The 24,072-nt window shown below is 36.8% G+C and overlaps 1 protein-coding gene across 4 annotated transcripts in view; it reads left to right on the forward strand.

Annotated features, from left to right (window-relative positions):
• Nucleotides 1–24,072, forward strand: part of UNC80 (unc-80 homolog, NALCN channel complex subunit) — a 225,572-nt gene that overhangs the window by 7,142 nt on the left and 194,358 nt on the right. For all 4 annotated transcript variants that reach the window (XM_043577699.1, XM_043577697.1, XM_043577698.1 and 1 more), the window contains exons 5-7: nucleotides 8,011–8,134; nucleotides 11,985–12,058; nucleotides 15,878–16,017. In XM_043577699.1, coding sequence (XP_043433634.1) covers nucleotides 8,011–8,134; nucleotides 11,985–12,058; nucleotides 15,878–16,017 — 338 coding nt within the window. The remainder of the gene's footprint in view (nucleotides 1–8,010; nucleotides 8,135–11,984; nucleotides 12,059–15,877; nucleotides 16,018–24,072) is intronic.

A 24,072-nucleotide genomic window follows, 5' to 3' on the forward strand; every position in this document is an offset into this window, starting at 1 on the left:
CTCTCTCTCTGCCCCTCCCCCGTTCATGCTCTGTCTCTCTCTGTCCCCAAAATAAATAAACGTTGAAAAAAAAAAAAGTCTTTTATGATGGGTACATTTACTAAAAAGCATTACTGTAATTGAGACCATCCCCTGGCCTATGGGACCTGCAGGTCTAGGCCCCTGCCCACCTTCTCAGCCTCATCTCCCTCCATATCAATAGCCTTTTTCTCGTTCACTAACCTCTGAGCTCACTTGAGGCTCACCCTCAAACTCATTCTTGCTTTCAAGTCGGGCACTGGTTTTTCCTTCTGTTGGAAACATTTACCCTCCCCCTCATCCCCTAAATTTTCATATGGTCGTGACCTTCTTATCAATTCACTCACAACTCACATGTCATCACTTCAAAACGAATTTTCCTGGTTACCTTAGTGTCATTAGCACATGACTGTACTTTTTTTTCCCTCTTAGTACTTATCAGTACCTGAAATTATTTTCTGTGGTTGTTTTTATGTTTCTTGCCCATCACCCTCCTAGAACAGAGTTCTTGAGCAAAGGGACACTGCCCATCCAGGTCACACTGTATTTCCAGTGTCTAAAAATGAGGTACCCAATAAATATTTAACAACTGACTTCACTGAGTAGACCCAACTTATTATCAGAAGCTGATCCAGGTGCCAAGAGTAGCAATTATATGTAGGTACATAGTCCTTCAAATGGAGAAGACAGGAAAGAAGGCTTCTTGAAAAACTGATAGCCCATAGCGGTGACTATCTGTGGAGAAGAAGCCCCTGGACTAAAAAATGTGCAAGTGTAGAAGTGACAGGAGTAGCTGTGATGTTATCTGAAGACAAGGCTGAGAGTCCAAGTCCAAGCCTGCACTTGAATCCAGTGCTTGTTGCTTCCTACTGTACGACTTTGAGCAATCGGCTTCTTGAAGCCTCCGTTTTCCCAAGTAAGAATAGTTTTATGGGGCCTCGTGATTAAACCTACGACAGTGCTCCACATTACACACGAAAAGGCATTAACACATGGTTAGTTGCTTTTAGTGCTCGGCATTTTCTTGCCATTAGTATTTTGTATTATTAGTAGGAAGGGAGCCAGATCCTCTTTCAGGGGAGACTTCCAGATAGTTTCTGACTCTAAACCCTCAAGTTTTACTTATGGCCTGGAGTATTTATAAGAAAGTAATTGGAGCATTTATAAGGGAATAAGATGAGGCATATAAAACACTGTACAGCGATTAAATCGTAATAAACAATTATTATTAGCTGTCATTACTAGCATATTATTATTTCATCATTTTATTATTGCTATGAAGGAAATATTATTCCAGATGCTATAGGGAATAAAAAATATTAATAAGTCAATAAATTCTCCATAAGGCCTTTTCCTTCTGAGCGAAGTGTTTGCTTTTTAAAACATATTTAGGAAATGTACAGGCCCTGGATCAGGGTTTCCCAGCCTTGGCATTGTTAGCATTTGGTTCCAGGTAATTCTTTCTTGTAAGACATCATCCTGTGCAGTGTAGGATATCAGTAACATTTCTGGCCCCTAGTCACCAGATGCCAGTAGCACCTCCTCCCTCTGAGTTGCGGCAGCCACAAATGACTCCTTACATTGCCAAATGTCCCCAGTGGGTGTGCAGGGGGTGAGAATTGCCCCTGATTGAAAATCACTATGTTAGGTCTTTCATTTCCCTGCTGGTTATCAGACCCTGTCTGTCCCTACTTTCCTAGCCATTGTGCACCCATGTGAACTGCTCCTCACCAGCACCATTAATGTCCCTTTTCCCTATCCTTCCTTTGCATCTGCCCTTCAAAATTCCAACCCCAGGTCATGACTAAAGTCCACTTTTTCTATCCCTGCCCCCAGATACCTGCATGCTCCTCTGGGGGAAAACCACACAACCATCTAGACTGGTGTTTCTACAAAGTTGTAGTCCCCAACCCCTGTGTGCTACCCCACGTGTCAGGCCTTTTCTTGACTTTACTCCCTCAAGTAGCCAGTCAGCACTTATACAGACAGTGTTGTAGGTTAAGGCTTTTATAGGACATGGTGCTGCAGGAAGTGGAGGAGGCTGAAATCCAATTGAGGTCACTTTCTAACTGGATTCACAGTTTTCTGGCTTGTCTCATAAAATCCAACTTCAACACTAAAGCAATCTATGTAGATCTGACCAAGTCACCGACATGCTTAAAATAATTTGTTAATTTCTTATCCTACAGCCAGTGAAACTCCAGCTCTTTAGTCTGGTAACTGGGCCCTTCATGACCTGCCTGTATACTTCTGTCTATGAGCTCCAACTGTTTGGAGTCTCCCCAAGAACATAACATGCTTTTTTTCCAGGCCTATTCTCATCCTGGTCCTACACCCTAGAATGTTCTCATGCCCTTCTCTTCTGCCTAGAAAACTCCTACATATCCTTCACAATTTCATTTAAGATCCATCCCTCTCTTCCTCTATCATTATAATATTCTACACAGATTTTTATTGTTATTTTTAATTTATTATCATTATTGCTTTATGTGTCAATATCTCCCATTAGATTCTCAATGGTTTGAGGGTGGGGAGTTATCACTGTACTCTGAATAGCTAACATAGTATTGCAATTTTGTAGGTATCTAATCAATATTTATTGAGTGCATTAATTCATTAATTAGCAAATAAATCTAATATAAATGGCTCATCCTTTTGTAAGACAGTGTATAATCAACTCAATGCACATTTTTCTATTATTTTAATTAAGTTTTTATTTAATTCTAGTATGGTTAACATACACTGTTACATAGGTTTCGGGTATACAATACAGTGATTCAACAATTCCATACATCACTCAATACTCATCACAAGTGCACTCCTTAATCCCCATCACCTATTTCACCTCTTCCCCCACCCACCTTCCCTCTGGTAACCATCAGTTTGTTCTCTACAGTTAAGAGTCGGTTTCTTGGTTTATCTCTCTTTCTCTTTTTTTTTCCTTTGCTCATTTGTTTTGTTTCTTAAATTCCACATATGTGTGAAATCATAGGGAATTTGTCTTTCTCTTATTTATTTCACTTAGCGTTATATTCTCTGGCTCCATCCATGTCATAGCACATGGTAAGATTTTAATCTCTTTTATGACTGAATAATATTCCACTGTATATATCACATCTTCTTTATCCCTTCATCTATTGATGGACACTTGGGCTGCTTCCATAACCTGGCTATTGTAAATTTGTAAATAATTCTGCAAAAATATAGAGGTGCATGTATCCCTTTGAATTAGTATTTTGTATTTTTTGGGTAAATACCCAGTAGTACAATTACTGGGTCATAGGGTAGTTCTATTTTTAACTTTTTAAGCAACCTCCATACGTTTTCCACAGCAGCTGCACCAGTTTGCATATTTACCAATAGTGTAAGAAGGTTCCTTTTCATCCACATCCTCTCCAACACTTATTTCTTATGCTTTTTATTTTAACCATTCTGGCAAGTGTGAAGTGACATCTCACTGTAGGTTTGATTTGCATTTCCCTGATGATTAGTGATGTTGAGCATCTTTTCATGTGTCTGTTGACCATCTGGATGTCTTTGGAGAAATGTCTGTTTATGTCTTCTGCCTACTTTTTAATTAGACTGCTTATTTTATGGGTGTTGAGTTTAATAAGTTCTTTATATATTTTGGATACTAACCCTTTATTGGATATGTTATTTGCAAATATCTTCTCCCATTCAGTAGGTGGCCTTTTAGTTTGTTGGTTGTTTCCTTCACTGTGTAGAAGCTTTTTATTTTGATGTAGTCCCAATAGTTTGTTTTTGCTTTTATTTCTCTTGCCTCAGGAGACATATCTAGAAAAATGTTGCTATGCCTGATGTCAGAGAAATTGCTGCTTGTGCTCTCTTCTAGGACTTTTAATGTTTCAGATCCTTAATCCATTTTGGTAATTAATCCATTTTGGGGTTATTTTTGTGTATATGTAAGAAAGTGGTCCAGTTTCATTCCTTTGCATGTAGCTCTCTAGTTTTCCCAATGCCATTTGTTGAAGAGACTGTCTTATTCTCATTGCATATTCTTTCCTCCTTTGTCAAAGATTAATTGACCTTATAATTGCGAGTTTCTTTCTGGGTTTTCTATACTGTTCCATTGATCTGTGTCTCTATTTTTGTGCCAGTTTGAATGCTATAGCTTTGTAGTATAACTTGAAGCCTGGAATTGCTATGCCTCCAGTTTTGTTTTTTCTTTTTCTTTTTCAATCTTTTCAAGGTTGCTTTGGCTATTCAGTGTCTTCTGGGGTCCCATACAAATTTTAGGACCAATTTTGTTTGTTCCAGTTCTGTGAAAAATGTTATTGATATTTTGCAGAGATTGCATTAAATGTGTAGATTGCTTTGGGTAATATAGACATTTTAACGATATTTATTCTTCCAATCTGTGAGCATGGAATGTCTTTCCATTTTTGGTATCATCTTCATTTTCTTTCATCAGTGTTTTATAGTTTTCAGGGTACAAGATTTTCACTTCTTTGCTTAAGTTTATTCCTAGATACTTTATTATTTTGGGTGAAATTGTAAATGAGATTATTATCTTAACTTATGTTTCTGTTGCTTCGTTACCAGTATATAGAAATGCAACAGATTTCTGTACATTGATTCTGTGATTTTAATTTATAACTGCCTCAAATATATTACATGAAACCAATAACCTAAAAATTCTGTCAAATATATTATTTTCAGCTAGATTTAATTTTATTAGTGAAAAATGCTGAGTATTTATTACAACTAAGGAATTTAAATGGGATGTCATGATCTGATCATATTCAATTATGCCTCCAATAAATATTTGTTGAGTGCCTACTCTATGATAGGCACTCTTAAGAGTGCTTTATTCAGCAGTGGATAAAACAAAATCCAAGCCCTCAAGGAGGTTTTTATAAAATCTGTATGTGTGAAGTAAACAACTTTAAAATGAAATTTAAGATAAGAATAATTTTTCAATTCGATTTCTCTAAACTACTAGTAAGCATATTTAGAATAGTTTCATGCTATCATGGAGCAGGCTTTCAGTGAAAGTAAGAAATGCATCTGAAATGTGGGGATATTGACTCTGCCAGTGTCTATGTCTTCTGGTTTTTCTAAGGACCTTATTAGACTACATGCCCACAGCTGTTTGAATGATACTGTCGTTTCCAGCTATCAACTTTGTGGCCATATGTGCATTCATAGCATTAGATGACCCACTAATGGGGACTCCAGAAGAAAAATTAGAGTCCCAGAATTTACGCATTCAGCCAATTTAAAAGGACTTACAAAGGAACATAGCAACATAAGAGGAGGCCATACATTTTGCAAGTGTTCAAGTCTGAAGAATGATTAGATTTAATTGGTGCTGTTTTTGGAATGTAAACTATGCTCCATTAATCAACAAGTATGTATTGATGCTCAAGGAGAAATGTACAGAAGGAAATCTCAATGTGTCTCCATAAATATACAATCTAGTTGGAAATATATCAGATAAAATAATGACAGTAACTATCAGTGAGTGAATCAATTGAGACAACGTTAAAGGCCAGTGTTTCAGTATAAGAGGACTTACCTTCTGATGTAGTGTCCACTAGAGTTTTATTTGTGCCAAGATTACTTATGAGGAACATGGAAAAGGATGGAGTTCCAAAGGTATAAAAACCAGGTCAATTGAGATTTGACTTCCTGCATTTCTGGAGACAAATCAGATAAGCTTTGCTCACGTTTAATCCCCTGGTTGCTGGATCTAACACCACACGTAATACTAGGTTCCCTTAACTTCAGACCCGCCTGTCAAGCTGCTTATTCAGTATCTCTAGTTGAATGTCTAACAGGTATCTCAAATTTAACATGTCTGAAACTAGGCTCCTGATATCCCCCAACCTGCTATTTCTTCATCTTGCCTATCTTTGTCAAAGCCAAAAATCTTTGACACCTCTTTCTCTCACCTTCCACTTCCAGTCAGTTCTGCAGACTATATTTTCAAAATGTATCCAGAATCTACCATTCTCATTTTGCCCTCTACCAACACCCTCCTCTAATCATCTTCTACCCTTCCTAAACAGACTCTCTTTCCACCCTTACCCTTTCTCAAACTATTCTTAATAGCCTCAGTAATCGTATCAAACGTACATCCAGTAATGTCATACCACTACTAAGTTCCCCGTCTTAGTAACTGCTGAAGCTCTTAGTATGACCTATCAGGCCCTGTATTATTTGGAACTCAGTGACTTCTTTGACCTTATTTTCTTTTTCTTCTACTCTTCTGCCATTTACCTGACTCTAGACACAGAGTCTCCTGGCTGTTTCTCAACACACGAGGCATATTTAGGACCTTTGTACTTACTGATTCCTTCTCATGGAATGTTTTTTTTCTGAAATTATCTACTTGGCAGTTCCTTCATTCCATTCAGATCCTTTTACTTAAAGCCGCTTTCACGATAAGGGCTTTCCTGGCCATGCTGTCTAAAATATCAACACCTTGCCTGATGCATCCCTTTGCCTGCTTTTCTTCTCTTTTGCACCAGGAGAGCAGTAATTTTTGTATGCATTGTTCACTGTTCTAGCCCAGAACTTAGAATAGTAGCAGGTATGCAGTAGGTGGTCTACAAATATTTGTAGAATGAATGTTGACTGAATTTGGCCAAGTGCTTTACATGCTTTTCCTAATACCTCTATAGGGAGTTCTAGATGCTTTCCCATTGTGGGCACTGCTGTAGTGCCAGGATCCTAGTCTATAGCTTACAGAAGAGGCCTTTCTGTATCAATGTGCGGATTTCATCAACCTTTCTAGCTGAAGTTTCCTTTGACACTGAGCCACGGTGATTCACCATTTTCAGGATCACTTTCCTTTTATTTTATTATTTATTTATTTATTTATTTATTTATTTATTTATTTATTACAATTTCTTCCTACATCTTATCCTTCTAGATCATTGGTCTTCAACCATGGCTACACATGAAAGTCAGCCGAGAACTGAGTGATTCTAATTTAATTGGTCTGGGCAGGGAAGGAAGTGACACCTGGGCCTCCAAAGCTGCCTAGGTGATTATAATATGCAAGCTAGGGTTGCAAATCACTGCCCTAAGTGAATCTCTAGGTCTTGGTTGTGTTCATTAATCTGTGATAACATTCTCTGATTCCATCTGTACATTTTTTTGAGAGACTGGGTTGTTAATTTATTTTTTTTAAGTTTTTATTTTAATTCCAGTCAGTGGCTGAGTTGTTTAAAATGTAATCTCAGAATGTAATATATTTTAATTTACATAATATGAGATTGCATTTTAAATGATGTAACGATGAAGCAGAAAATGTGCTCCCTGGAAGAGAGCTTAAGTTGTAGATAGACTGAATGAATATGAGTTGTAAGGTCTGTGCAACTCAGCAAGTACTTACTGAGCTCCTATTGTGCACCTAGTTTCTAATACTGTATTAAGCACTGTGATGATGCCGGGTGCTATGGAAGAGGGAGGATATCTGATAGATCCCTGCCCTCAAGGGATTAAAGATTGTTGAGAAACAACATAACAAAACAATATACTAGAAGGGTCTAAATATATGTTCCTGGTTATATGAAATGCAAAAACAAGAGATGGATTGGAGAATTAACAAGTCAAAATAGCCAATATCTGAGAATATTGATTTAAGAGGGAAAGAGAAGGACAATTAAATACTTAAGAGGAAAAACAACAATAACCACAAGAGATCTGCCAAGACTCTTAAAATAAACAGGCCTTGATCACTGCTAACACAAAACAGTAATTGTGTTTCATGCTTTGCCCAAAGCTGCATTTTAATTATTAATTTTGCCAAAAGCACACCACTGTGGTTTCCATAGTAATTGTGATGATAACAGGGCTATTGATTTACCCTAGAAACACTCATCTGAGTGATGAAAGGTCTAGAAGATCAACCCAACATACCTTGACAATAATCTTGTGAATGATATTAATCATTGCAATGACTGGTCCTTTCATCCAGGTCTTACAAGCCAGTTATTGGACATAGATCTTCTCTTTCCCCAGGAATCGGACCTTACGTTCCGACTGGCCAGCGGGCTTGTTATATGGCAGCCCATGTGGGAGCACAGACAGCCCGAAGTCTCTGGCTTCACAGCACTGGTGAAACCCATCAGGAACATCATTACAGGTTCGTAACTTGGATGCCCAGTGGGATGGTCTTAGCAGACTCCCTCATATGCAGGAGTAAGGGTGATGAAATGATTTGCCCTTAAGGAACCAAGAGGAATAAGGTACCCGAATGGCTCAGTCCGTTAAGCAACTGACTCTAGATTTTGGCTGAGGCAATGATCTCACTGTTCATGAGTTTGAGCCCTGCATCAGGCTCTGGGCTGACAGCATGGAGCCTGCTTAGGATTCCCTCTTTCACTCTCTGTCTGCCCTTCCCCACTTCTCTCCCTCTCTCTCAAAATAAATAAATAAACATAAAACAAAACAAAACAAAAGAGCCCAAATGTCTATCAACTGATGAACGGATAAAGAAGATGTAGTGTGTGTGTGTGTGTGTGTGTGTGTGTGTGTGTGTGTGTGTAATGGAATATTATTTGGTGATCAAAAAGAATGAAATCTTGCCATTTGCAGCAATGTAGATGGAACTAGAGTGTATTATACTAAGTGAAATAAGTCAGTCAGAGAAAGTCAAATATCATAGGATTTCACTCATATCTGGAATTTAAGATACAAAACAGATGAACGTAAGGGAAGGAAAGCAAAACTAATATAAAAACAGAGAAGGAGATAAACCATAAGAAACTCTTAAATACAGAGAACAAACTGAGGGTTGATGATGGGGTGTTGGGTGGGGGGATGGGGTAAAGGAGTGAAGGGCATTAAGGGGGACACTTGTTGGGATGAGCACTGGGTAGTATATGTAAGTGATGAGTCACTTCATTCTATTCCTGAAATTATTATTACACTATATGTTAACTAACTTGGATTTAAATTCTAAGAAAGGGAAAGAAGAAAGAGAAAGAAAGAAAGAAAGAAAGAAAGAAAGAAAGAAAGAAAGAAGAAAGAACAAAAGGAAGGAAGGAAGAAAGGAAGGAAGGAAGGAAGAAAACCAAGAGGAAGAAAATTTCTCTAGAAAGTTATTATGTAAATGCCCTGGGCACAGGGCTCATTTACATATGATGAGAAACTCTAAACCAGGGGCACATGCTACTGAGTTGTGTGGCTTTGGATAAGTCATTTAAACTTCTTATATTTCAGTTTCCTCATGTGTAAAACAAGAGTTAAAATATAATGTTGCTAGAACATTCAGCGTTGTTATGAAGAATAAGTGAATTAATTATATATAAAATTGCTTAGAAGAATGCCAGGCACATAGTAAGTAAATAAGCTATTATTATTATTATATCTTCATAATCATTATAGTAGACAGAGTCATAGATCCTTAACAATCTTACCTTAGTGCTTATTTGCTATCAAAGCATTTCACTACAGGAATTGTCTAATGAAATAATTTTATTGGTGAATTGTAGAAAGAGTAATAAATGATAGCTTGAAAAGTGTCTGGAAAGCTCAGGCTTCACTCCAGATATATCACTTACTATGTATGTAACCTAACCTCTCTGAGTGTTTCCAGTTCTTTAAAATGGAGATAATAATACCACCTTATATGGCCTCATAGTGTGGAGTAAATAAGAATCCACATAAAGTACCCATTTTATAGTGAGTGCTTTATAAATTCAATCCTTCTATTCCCAACCAAAATTTTGGCATCAATAATAACATTTACAAAGAGATAAATTGTGTGGTAAATATATAGAGGCATGATATATATACGTCATTTGCTTACTTCCAAGGCTTTTCTACAGACAATGGAATATTACACATGTAAAAAAGCTTTGTAAGGGGAAGGAAGCCATAAACACGTTTTTACATACTTTCCCCCCCTATCAAGTAACATACCTTTGCAAGGTACATAGTATGTTAAAGGATTTTCTGAACAAAAGATGGTAACATGCTTATAGTGACAAATCATGTTTGCTTATAGTAATTCACACAAAAGATACAATTTTTCAAATAGTGAAAGTAGACTAATTCCAGAATTAATATGTGAACAATACATTAACTAGTGAAATAAATCATAAATTCAAGAGTAACAGTCTGTCATAACATTCAAATAGCAAGGACCTAAAGATGTCATAGCCAGAAGTGATCTACTTAGATTCCCTGTATAGAATGAGGTTAATTTCACAAAATTAAAACAATCTGAGAGTGAAGACAGATGTACAATATTAAAAAACTGAAAACAATAGAAATAAGACAAAGGAAAATAAAATGTGCTACAGTAAAACAAAACTATTACTGAAAAAGCCATATCATTATGCTGATTAAGGATTTTTTTCGTATTTGTTAAGTCCTATCACTTTCCTTATGAATTAAGAGGTCACTTTACATTTAGGTCACTCTCTCTCTCTCATTAATACATAAACTATCATTTAACAGATGTATTAAAAACTGTTAGGAAATAGTGTCCCTCATGAATCACTGGGGCTGTTCACTCCAACATCCTTTTGCCTTGGGATGGTGTTCAAAGTGGGTTCTTTTCCCCTCTGCCTGATGCCCGTGGATGTGAAATGGTGCCCAGCATCTCAGGTGAGATTAGACCCAGCTCAGACACGTGGCCAGAAGAAAAAGCAACGGCACGTGGGTGGATGACACTCCCTAGGTCTCTTGTTTTGTGACCTTGTTTTGTGACTTTCTCGGCATCTGTTTTATTCACAATTCCAATACAGCATGGCCATCGTCACTTCCTACTGTTCCCAATCCTCAGGAAAAATGTAACTGATTTGACTTTTGCCGTAAGGGAAGCTTAAGGTGTTCATAAAAGCACAACCTGGAGCCAGACAGCCTAGGCTGGAAACTTCATGTAAAGGCCAGATGATCTTGGGCAAGTTAAACTTCTTGTGCCTTAGTGTCTTTATCTGTAAAATGAATCTAATAATTTACCATATGTTATTATTGGGTTATTGTAAAGGTTAAATGAGTTGAGACAGTAGTTCCCCCCTTATCTGTGGTTTTACTTTCTGCAGTCTCAATTACCCATGGTCCAAAAACAGATGATTCACTCCTCCTGACAAACCGTCAGAAGGTCAGTAGTAGCCTAACACTATGTCACAATGGCTACATCATTCACCTCACTTCATCTCCTCACATAGGCATTTCACATCATCATAAGAAGGGTGAATATGGTACAATAAAGTACTTTAAAAGAGAAAGAGACCACATTTACATAACTTTTATGACAGTATATTGTTAGAATTGTTCTATTTTATTGTTAGTGATTGTTGTTAATCTCTTACTCTGTGTAATTTATAAATTAAACTTCATCATAGGTATGCATGTATAGGAAAAAACAGTACATGTAGGGTTCAGTAGTACCTGCAGTTTCAGGCATCCACTTGGAAAAGACCCCCTGCAGATAAGAGAGGAGCGCTGTATATGTAAAGTTCTTTAGTTTTTAAAAAATAAAGAGAGCAGGGAGGGGCAGAGAGAGAGGGAGAGAGAGAATCCCAAGCAGGTTCTGCACCATCAGCACAGAGCCCAGTGCGGGGCTCAACCTCACAAACTATGAGGTTATGATCTGAGCCGAAATCAAGAGTTGGATGCTTAACTGACTGATTCACCCAGTCACCCCTGTAAACTGACTTATAAAAAGAATGTGGCAGATATTTGGTACCATATAGACATTAACCATTATTAAATTTAGTATTGCCAACTTTTTAGCACCAATAGCCTTTTGAGTCAGAGTGAATAGATGAAGAAATCCCCCTTAATGCATATATTGCTATGATAACCTAGCAATACTAAGATTTTTTAATTGGTTATTTGATTTCTTTTATAATATATGCTACTAAATATCTTCTTTCAGAATGACAATGATATGTAAAAATTATTTTTTGAGAAATTATTGAATAAAATGAGCGTATTGTAATCTTATAAAATTTGTGATGATATTTCTTCCATCTTTGCAGCTAAGAGAAGCTCTCCTATCAACAGTCAAAGTCAAACCTGTGAATCACCAAATCAAGACACAAGCCATCAAGAGGTGAGTTTATTGTGATCCTGGGAAGAAATGAGGTGGTCATTCCCTGGATGTGGTGTAGTGTGAAAGATAAGACATGAGTTCTAGAATAATACTACTTGGTTTCAGATCAAGCTCCTACTCCTGAATATAAAACTTTAAAAAGTCTCAACTTTACTATCTGTCAAGTATGGAAAATAATTTTATGCACTTTCCCAGTGTGGGAAGGCTGAAACAAGACAATGCATGACTGGTACTTTATCTTTGTGGCAAGTGTAATCAGCAGTGCTTTATCTCCATGCCTAGTGAATAATCAGTGGTGTTCTATCTCAATGGTTAAAGTGTAATTAGTAGTGCTTTGTCTCAATGGCTAGCATGTGATATTCAATAAATGTTAGTTATCATTATTCATCCCACATAAAGTATCAAAATCTTCTAATATTTTTTAGGCAATCGTAATATAGGTAAGATAATGCTGCAGCAGGTGGGGAGGAGGGAGAAAGTAGAAAGGAGGCATAATGTATAGTCCTATCCCTTAAGTAATATAACGTTTCATGAAAAATCAAGACGAATCCACATAAAAACAGAATATATGTAATAAAAAAAGACTATAATTCAGTGAAAATTTTTCAAGCATTCTTTGGTTTGGAAAAGAAAGAAATGAAGGCCAGGGTGGTTTGAAGCCACATAGCTATGACTACTGCCATTAGCTTAGTGTGGTTTTAGATGACCTGTCTTCATTTCCAGTCCAACATGTGCAAGATACAATTTGCTGCTTTCCATGAACATTGGACCCTCTTTCTAACTGATGCATTACTGTCAGCAGTGTCATCATCCTTTTTAGCCTCAAAACTGGAAATTTTGGAGTCCTATTATAGCTAATGTTTACTGAACTATTGCTAAATATAGACACTGTGGTTTATATGCTCTATTTTATCTATTCTAATATATATATAATATATATTATATATATTTTATATATATAAATATTATATATATTTTATATATATAAATATTACATATATATAAAAATATATAATATATATAAATATTACGTATATATATAAATATATAATATATATATAATATATATATTTTACTTTTAACATACTTGAAATCAGATGTGTTTGATGATTGTTGACTTCTTAAAATCTCCCTGCCTGGTAATGGTACTAATATGGTTGTCATTCTTGTACAGCATGAATTTGTCATTTCTGGCATTTAAATTTGTAGAATTGGGATTAGTGGCTTAGAAAAATATGTCAGAGGGAATAATGGAGCACTCGTTTAAGAAATAACATTTTTGACACAGAGGAAGTTACTCTATAGAAAGACATATATCAAAAACTCTGAGTGGAATTTTTTACAATTTTTAGTTTAAAAAAATTTTTAATATAATCTATTGTCAAGTTAGATAACAAAAAAGTGTGTACAGTGTGCTTTTGGTTTTGGGGGTAGATTCCCGTGGTTCATCGCTTACATACGACACCCACTGCTCATCCCAGCAAGTGCCCTCTGCAATGCCCATCACGCATTTTCCCCTCTCCCCCTTGAGTTGAAACTTAGAAATTTCAAGAATACCTACATCAATTTATTTCACTTATATCTTCCTTTTTACATATACACAGAATGGATGTATAATCAAAAGCTACACCTAAATAAGTCTGAGATAGTGCTTGTAATAAGTATATTAGAGAAAGTCCTCACTGGAAAGTGTCCTAGTTTAGCTAACGGAGTTTTTTTTTCCTTCTTAATTGCACATAAAAAAATGGTGTATCTTATAACTGCTGACATCTTAGATACAACAAAATATATCTCCTGTTTTGTACTCCTTAGTCCTCTCAATTTGATTTCTTGCTGAGTCACGTCGTTTTATCTTGTAATGTGGCTCAGATGTGCTCTTTATTCTCTACGCCCGCCACTGCCCTCTAAATCCAGGTCCTCAAAACTAGATTGCAGCTGGAACCACCTAATTGGATTTTTCTACCTTTAGCCTCTCCTGCTTCACATAAATACCACTTAATAATGCCTGACTAATCTTCCTAATGCATCATTTATTTATTAACTTATTCCACAGAGGCTTATTATATGCAAGGTGCCATTCTTTCTTTCTTTATATCCTTATTCCCTAGAAACCTCTAGTGGATTTTTTTTTTTTTTTTTTTTTTTGCCATCACTTCAAGACCAAACTCCTCTCCCTGCTTCTCTGTGCCTTCTACCACCTGGCAGCATTTTTCTTAAGTGACTTTGTTTACACCTTCAGTTATTTAAGCCCTGCTTCCAATATACAGAGCATGCTTCTTTAGCCTCTGGGTCTTTGCTCAGATTGTTTCCTCTAAGTGGAATGTTATCTTTCCTCCTCATTGCCTGTCTACATTTTATCTTTCTTTTAAGGACCAATTAAGATTTCAGCTCCCCCATGAACTCCCGTCTAATTATTCTAAATCTGCACTGCCCAATATGGTAGCCACTAGGCCCATGTGGCTACTGAATACTTGAAATAAGGCTAGTCTGGGGGCACCTGGGTGTAGATTCAGTCGGTTAAGAGTCAGACTTCATCTCAGGTCGTGATCTCACAGTTGGCGGGTTCGAGCCCCGGATTGGGCTCTGTGCTGACAGCTCAGAGCCTGGAGCCTGCTTCAGATTCTGAGTCTCCCTCTCTCTCTGCCCCTCCCCACTCATGCACTCGTGCGCGCTCTCTCTCTCTCTCTCTCTCTCTCTCAGAAATAAATAAACAATAAAAAAAAAAGAAATAAGGCTGGTCTGAACTGAGATGTATTGTAAGTATCAAACGTACAACTGAACTTTGACAACTTAGGAGGGAAAAAATGTAAACATCTTGATGATAATTTTTATAGCAATTACATGTTGAAGTGATAATTTGGGGTTACACAGAATATATTGTTAAAATTAATCTCACCTATTTCATTTTCTAATATTTCTAATCTTAGGTGTGTGTCTCATGTTTGGTAGCTTGTATTACATTTCTGTTGGACATGCTACTCTAATCTATATTCATTTGTCTTAAAATTTAACCATAAGTTCTTGATTTCAAGGTTCAGTATTTATGCAATACTTTTTCTCTCTCAAATTGCCTAACATGAGGCACACATAGCATACTCATGCTAAGGGAGTTTTCGATCTAGTTCGAAAAACTTATTTTACGAAATTTTTAGCCGTATTGGTCCCTCTATGCATCATTACTGGACAGTGCTTTCTTATTTTACATATGAAGATGGAAATTATAAGGACTAAAGTACTATGATAAGTTGAGGGTCTTTACACTTGAGTGAAGGATTTCATCTGTAATACCTATGGAAAGATAACGTCATATTTCCTGAGCAGAGTTACATTTATTAGCTAAATGTAATTAAAACAAACTACTCTGTAAGAAAATGACTGAACTTGTGCATAACAAATCAGAAAAAAAGATCATCGTATCCAATTGGAAAAATGTATCACATCTTCCTTTAATGAGTGACGGTACTATTCAGTTCATCTCAGTATTGGCATATCTTTGATGAGTTTTTGGTTTATAACTCTTCCCTGGCAGCTACTGGATATAAAAGTTAAAAAGAAAAGAATCAAGGGCAAAATGAAATAACATATATGAAAGTACTCACCTGAATGCTTAAAATGGTATACATTGCTCTCTAGAAGTGTTTCCATTCCCTCTTAAATGAAGGCAAAATCCCTTGGTCTATGACATTTTAGTTAGCTGTGTTACAAAGAAAAATTTTCTATTTTAACAAACAATGTATGTCATATGATAGCTAATTCTAAAGGATATACCTAAAGAAAAAATAAAAAGAAGAACTAATCTGCTATCTCCCCCTCCCGAAGGGATTCCAGGTGGTCTGTGAAACATTCCAGTCAGATCCCATCTCTCCCAAGGCCACCATTTCAGGCTGCCACCGTGGAAACTCCTTTGATGGAAGCCTGTCCTCCCAAACTTCCCAGGAAAGAGGCCCATCACATTCCAGGTACATGATTGCAATGTTCGGGACAAAAATATTTCCCTGGTCACTCAAAGTTAGATATACATATTTAGCTACTTGCATGGTCTCTGTTCCTTAGAAAGTGTCAGTGCATGATATGTGTATTCTTGGTCATAGTATAATTAGATTAATAATTCCAGAAATGTGCTATGAATGATTCTCATTTAAACAAACTTGGGTGGAAGTGGGCAGACATCTGATAATGAGATGTCTGAATTAGATTATATTTTAAATATTTAAATGCAGAACCTCAAATTATGCTATCAAATATTACGCTGCAGGGATGTGACAAGATCCGCTAATTTAATGTGTAAAAATACTTTATCTGATCCTTGTATTAAAATGGATGCTTTTAAAGTATGCATAGAGAATTGAAAAGGCTGTTCTTTGTAAAGGCTACAACACCACCCTCCTTAGCTTGTGTGTGTGGTAAATTTGCTTAAAAATGCCTTCCCTTGAGACAAACATTAAGCCACTTCTTCCTGTTCCCCATTGAAATGGTGGAAGACTGAATTTATGAGGTTTGCTTTGAACCCAACTAGAAACCACACTTAACTGCCAGGAGTCCCTGAGACTGTGTATCTCTACACTCGAGCTTGACGTGTAATTTACATGCCATAAAATTCACTTATTTGAAGTATACAATTTAATGACTTTTAGCAGATTTATAGAACTGTGCAGCTACTCCCAGAATTCAATTTCAGAACATTTTTATCACCCAAAAATATCCCTTATACCCATTTCAGTCTCTCCCAGATGATTGCCCTGCTCCAGATAATCACTTAATGTATCTTCTGTCTATATAGTTGAATTTAATGGAATTTTCAAATACATTGAGTTATACCATATATGATCTTCTACATCTGGCTTCTCTCACTTAGCATAATACTGTAGAGGCTTACCTACATTACAGCATGCACAAGCTGTTCCCTCCTTTTTACTGCTAAATAGTATTCTATGGTATGGATATATCACATTTGAGTTATGTACCAGTAGATGAATACTTGGGTTGTTTTGACTTTTTGTTTATTATGAATAATGTTGCTATGAACAGTTACATACAAATTTTTGGGCAGGCATATGTTTTCAGTTCTGGTATCCTAAGTAGATACCTATGTGTAAAATGGCTGGGTGGTATGGCAAATTTATGTTTAATTTTTTAAGAAACTGCCAAACTCTTTTCCAAAATGGCTGCACCATTTTACGTTCCCATCCGAAACGCATGAGGGATCATTGTTTCTCTATATCCTTGGCAGCACTGTCTCTTTTACTGTAGCCATCCTAGTGGGTGTAAAGTGAGATCTGATTGTGATTTTAGTTCATATTTTCCCTAATGACTAATTATGTGAAGGTGCTTATTAGCTATTTGAATATCTTTTGTGGTGAAATGTCTGTTCAACCCTCTTGCCCACATGTTAACTGGGTTGTTCATCTCCTTATGATTGAATTGTAGGAGTTTTTTAATATATTCTGGATGCAAGTCCTTTCATCCATGGACTTATCCACAGATATTTCCTTTCAGTTTTATCTTACCTTTTCATTTGGTAATTTTTAAATGCTCTACCTCCTTCTGGCACCAGAACCAGGCTACATGGGTATAGCATTTTTTAAAGACTTCTTAGAATTGTTGAAAGCATGAAGTTATATGAATAGAATTGCTTTTTAACCCAAATACTACTATATTGTGCTTTTAAAAAATAATATGCAAAGAGTTTATCTTTGTGTCTTTATTTTGGACTTTAAAATAGGCAAGTGTCCTAGTTGAATGATCTTTTGCTGGTTGAGAATACGAATGTGACAGTAACATTAGTTGTGTAAGCAGAGATTGTATTTTTTCATAGGATTTACTGTACTAGGTCATTAGTGATAATGGGTACTTAAAATCATATAATTTTTTTCTTTACTTATTTATTTTGAGAGAGAGAGAGAGAGAGAAAGAGAGAGAGAGAATCCCAAGCAGGGGTTGGGCTCAAACCCGTAAATAGTGAGATCATGACCTGAGCAGAAATCATCAGCTGGACACTTAACTGACTGAGCCACCCAGGCGCCCCTAAAATCATACCTTTTTTTCTGTGGAAGAGCCCTGTGAAGATAACCAACTCCATCCTGACAACATTTTCACCACCTGAACACTTTCAGCAATGAGGAATTTTGTACTCTTGAATGAAGTTCATTTCATTTTTAGATAGCTCTATTTAGTATCATGTCCTTCTTATATTTGACCAAAGTTTGCTTTTCTGTAATTTCTGACTATGGTTCTTATATTAGTTTTCTACTGCTGTGTAACAAATTACAACAATTTACTGGCTTAAAACAACTTACATTTATTATTTCACTATTTCTGTATGTCAGAAATATAAACACAATTTAGCTGGGTTCTCTGCTCTCAGGTCTGACCAGGCTAAAATCCAGATGTCAGGATTGACTGTGGTGTCATCACAGTCTCAACCAGGGAAAGATCATATACAAGCTGCCTCAGGTTCTTGGTCGAAGATTGAGCTTCCTGTTTTCCTGTTGACAATTGTCTGGGGCCTACTCTCAACTTCTAGATGCTGCCCACAGTTCACTGCCATGTGGCCCTCTCCATAGTTACCTTACAACAGGGCAAAGAAATTCTAATTATAGCCTACGACTACAGAAACTTTATAATATAACGTAATCACAGGCGTGACATCTCATCACCTTTCTGATATTCTGTTGGGTATAAGAAAGGCACAGATCTACCTACACTCAGGAGAAGAGGATTATAGAGGGTGTGACAACCATCAGATGGGAATCAGGAGCAGCTCTCCTAAGTGTGTTTACCACAGTCCTTTTAAAGATGTAGAGACCCTTCCCGTATTAATTTTCCACTTATTCAAAAGTTGCTATTGTGAATCTCTCTCTCTCTCTCTCTCTCTCTCTCTCTCTCTCTCTCTCACACACACACACACACACACACACACACACACACCAAGGCTTCCATTTTATTTGATAATAACAATAACTCACTAACAAAGTTGTCAAGGGCATAATTAAATCAGATTTAGGGAAAAGGTAGTTGCTTTGGTTACAGACTTCATTTTAAGTATACAATATAATGATTCAACAATTCTATACATTTCTCAATGCTCAAGATAAATGTACTCTTAATCCCCTTCACCTATTTCATCCCTCCCCTACCCACCTCCCCTCTGGCAACTACCAGTTATCTATATTTAAGAGTTTAGGTTTTTTGGTCTTTTTTTTTCTTTGTTCATTTGTTTTGTTTCTTAAATTCCAAATATGTGTGACATGTGAAATCCTATATGGTATTTGTCTTTCTCTGACTTATTTCACTTAGCATTATACCTTCTAGGTCCATTCATGTTGTTCCAAGTGGCAAGATTTCATTATTATTCATAGCTAATATTCCATTGTATATATATGCCACATCTTCTTTATTCATTCATCCATCTATGGAGGGACACTTGGGTTGCTTCCATATCTTGGCTATTGTAAATAATGCTGCAATAGACATAGGGATGCATGTATCTTTTGAAATTAGTGTTTTCATTTTCTTTGGGTTAAATACTCGATATGGAATTACTGGATCCCTGTAATTCTATTTTTAATTTTTTGAGGAAACTTCATACTGTTTTCCACAATGGCTGTACCATTCTGCATTCCCACCAACAGAGCACAAGGGCTCATTTTTCCCCCACATCCTTGTCAGCACTTGTTATTTCTTGTCTTTTTCACTTTAGCCATTCAGACAAATGTAAAATGATTTCTCATTGTGGTTTTAATTTGCATTTCCCTTATGGTGAGTGATGTTGGGCATCTTTTCATGTGTTTATTAGCTATCTGTATGTCTTCTTTGGAAAATGTGTCTATATAGATACTTTGCTCATTTTTAATCAGATCAGGTTTGGGGGGGTATTGAGTTGTATAGATTCTTTATACATTTTGGATATTAACGCTTTATTGTCTATATCATTTGCATATGTCTTCTTCCATTCAGTAGGTTGCCTTTTTGTTTTGCTAATGGTTTCCTTCTCTGTATAAAACCATTTTACTTTGGTGAAGTCCCAACAGTTAAATTTTGCTTTTGCTTCCATTGCCTCAGGAGACATCTTCACAAATGTTGTGATGGCCAGTGTCAGAGAAATTACTGCCTATGTTTTCTTCTAGAAATTTCATGACTTCAGGTCTCACGTTTAGGTTCCTAATCCATTTTGAGATTTTTTTTTGTGTATGGTGTAAGGAAGTGGTCCAGTTTCATTCTTTTGCATGTAGATATCAGTTTTCCCTGCAACATTTGTTAAAGAGACTGTCTTTTCCCCATTGTATATTCTTGCCTTTCATCATAGACTAATTAACCATGTAAGCATGGGTTTATTTCTGAGCTATTTTGTTCTGTTGATCTATTTATTTATTTTTGTGCCGCTACCATATTGTTTGTATTACTATGGCTTGGAAGGATATCTTGAAATCTGGGATTGTGATACCCCAGCTTGTTCTTTTTCATGACTGCTTTTCTAGTTAGGGTCTTTTGTTTTTCCATACAAATTTTAGGATTATTTTTTCTAGTTCTGTGAAAAATGGTGTTAGCATTTTGGTAGATATTGCATTACATTTGTAGATTTGTTTGGGTGATACAGGTATTTCAACAGTATTTGTTCTTCCAATCCATATCTTGTAAGTATATGTTAGACATAGGTTGTAGCAGCATCAAAGTTTTGTCCTTAAAGAGCTGACTTTCTTTAAAGGTAGACAGATAATGGGGCGCCTGGGTGGCTCAGTCGGTTGAGGTTCTGACTTCGGCTCAGGTCATGATCTCGCGGTCTGTGAGTTCGAGCCCCGTGTTGGGCTCTGTGCTAACTGGGCAGAGCCTGGAGCCTGCTTCGGATTCTGTGTCTCCTTCTCTCTCTGACCCTCCCCCATTCATGCTCTGTCTCTCTCTGTCTCAAAAATAAATAAACGTAAAAAAAATAAAATTAAAAAAAATAAAGGTAGACAGATAAAAGAGTAATTGAGTAAAATTACTTGTAGACTTCTTTAAGACTATGAAACAAAAGCAAAGTAAAAGGATGAGAGGTGGGTTCTTTTTCATTGAGACTTGAATGATATAAAAGAGACAATCTCAGGAAGATCTGAGAAGAGCAATGTAGGCAGAAGGAACACATCCAAAGGTTCTGAAATGGTAATAAACTCAGCATGTTTTGGGAACATCAATAAGGCAGTGTGAACAGGCAGTAGCACTGAGCAAGAGGGTACAACGCAGGTCAGAGAGGTTGTGAGGGGTCTGATCACATGGGAGCCAAAAGGCCATGTTAGGAAGTTTGGTTCTGTTCCAGGCGTGATGAAAAAACACTGGAGTTGTTGAAACAGTGGAGTGACATTAACCAAATTGCATGTTTTAAAGATCATTTCAGAGAGTTCATGGAAAATAGGCTTGGGAGGCAAAAGTGGACCCAGAGACTAGTTAGGGGACTGTTGCAATGGCCCAGGTGAGATAGTATATGCCTTGGTCAAGGTGGTAGTAGTATAGGTGGAAAGGCTGAGATGAGACTGAAACTGGGATTCAGTTACAGGGTAAAGCTGACATGACTGGATTTGGGGAGTGAGAAAAAGAAAGGAGTCAAGCATAACTGAAGATTTTGGCTTGAGCAGTTGCATGAATGGTGATTAAATTTGTGAGATAAGGAAAGCGGATAAAAAGTTTATATAAAAATACTTGAATCTTCTTACTTCCGTGTATCTCCAAGGCCACCACCATCATTCAAGCCACTCATTTGCCTGTGCCTGGAGTACTTCATTAGCCTACTGATTCACCTCCTGTGATTCAATCTTGCCACCATCCAATATAGAACATACAGAGTAAAAATAAAAAAAAAACAAACCATGACACTTCTACTCTTGAATTCTTTTAATGCTATCCGTTGCTATCAAGATAAAATTCAAAATCCTTGAGGTACCCCTCAAGCCCTGCGCATCATTTGGCTGCTGTCCAGTTCTCTAGTGTGACATTATACTGCTACCCACACCTCAGTGACTAAACTTCAACCTTTTTTTAGACTTTCAAACTTCCCCTTAGCTCTGAGATTTGGAGTATGTTATTCCATCTGTCTGTATCGTTCTTCCATCTATCTTCACTTAACCAGTTCCTCTTCCTTTAAGACTCAATCTAAATATGATTTCTTTACTCTCTAGAGAGGCTTTGGCAGATGTTTAACACTTTCACAGAACTCCATGTTTTCTCTTACAGCATGAGTAGCAAACATGATATAAATAGTTGTGTGACAATTTGTCTAATAGTTATCTCCTCCACTAGACTGTAAAATCCACACACAAGAGAAAAGACCAAGTCTCTTCCACTCCTTCCTCTCTTTAGCACCTGGTACACGACCTTCACTGAAGTGTACTGAATAAATGAAAGAGTTTAATTTTTATAACATCCATGAAAAGACCTTATTCCTCTTTTAAAGATGAGGAACTGAAGCAAAAAAAGATTAAATGGTTCCCCCAAGGACATACACAGGAATTGGAAAAGCTAGATTTGGGCCCATTCTAACCAACTCCATGGTCCACAATCTTCTCTCTTACCTCATAAAGAGGTAGGTCTAAATCTTTCCATATATTTTCTTTGGCTTCTCTTCCATGGCCCTCTAATTTGTCCTTTATTTCTACTAACTCAGAAATTAGTAAATATAGGACCAGATATGTGATTTTCATATGTCTGCATCTTTTATAGACTTAACAAGAAACCCCATTGGAGTTAAACCAGTGTATCAGTTATCTGTTGTTGCATAACAAATTACTCTGAGGTTGAGTGACTTAAAACAGCAAACATATATTATCTCACAGTTTCTGAGGGTTATATATCCAGACCACCAGCTTTGCTGCAGTCTTTTTTGGCTCAGAGTCTCTTATGAGGTTACATTCAAGATGTTGTCTGGGACTGCAGTCATCTGAAGGCATGATTGAATTGGAGGATATGCTTCTAAGATCACTCTGGTGGCTTTTGCCCAGATGCCGCAGATTCAGATGCCCCTCCATAAGGCTGTTCACAATATGGCAGATGACTTGGCACAAAATGAATGGTGTGTGTGTGTGTGTGTGTGTGTGTGTGTGTGTGTGAGAGAGAGAGAGAGAGAGAGAGAGAGAGCGAGCGAGCTGGGGGCAGGGGCTGGAGAGAGGTCTTTTATAACTAATTTCAGGAGTAATATACCACTATTTCTGTCATATTCACACAGACCAACAGAACATATTTTAGAAAAAAACTGTACAAAGCATGATCAATGGAGAGATCTTAGAATCTGCTACCATAGTTTGCCTCTGGTCCCTAGTGATTTCCACCTCTTCCACATGCAAAAAAATTTGCTCTTACCAAGATTGCCAAAATCTCATCCAATTACAAAATCAAGTCAAAGTCCAGATATCATCATCAAAATCAGATCTAGTTGCAAATAAGGTACCTCATGTGTACGATTTAAGCCAATTCCTTAATTATAGTTCTTTTCAGTCCATGCATCTGTGAACTAAAGAGATAAGTTATCTGTACCTAAAACACCCAAATACAATGGTGGAATAGGCACATGATAACTGTTGTGAACATGCCTATTCAAAAGGAGAACATAGGAGGCACTGGTCCATAGCAAGTCTGTAATCAAGCTGGACAAATATTGGAAAATTCTTGATTAGATCTCAGTCCTATTCTTGCCCATGGCTCTTAGCTCCACCCTCTGGGCTATTGATTCCATGCTCTAGGTCAACTTTCATTTTTTTAAGAAAGATAGATGTGTTTATAGATGAGTAGTTTTCTCAGCTTGGTTCCTGCCAGTAAAATTTGGGGGGTATAAAGCCTCTTTTAATTCTATACTGCTTTGGCAGTGTTTTTGTTACATAAAATTCTTTAAAAACTTTGGCAGTCCAAAGTGAATCTTATTGGGCCCCAGTAGAATAGACAAGTCTTTTTAAGGTAATCCTTTCTCTAACTTGGAAGATTGAAAAACAACACCCTTAAGTTTCTTTGAAACCCCCCCCCCTACTTTTTTACATGTGAATCACACTTTCAAA

Source organism: Prionailurus bengalensis, chromosome C1, assembly GCF_016509475.1.
Source record: "Prionailurus bengalensis isolate Pbe53 chromosome C1, Fcat_Pben_1.1_paternal_pri, whole genome shotgun sequence".
Classification (NCBI taxonomy): domain Eukaryota; kingdom Metazoa; phylum Chordata; class Mammalia; order Carnivora; family Felidae; genus Prionailurus; species Prionailurus bengalensis.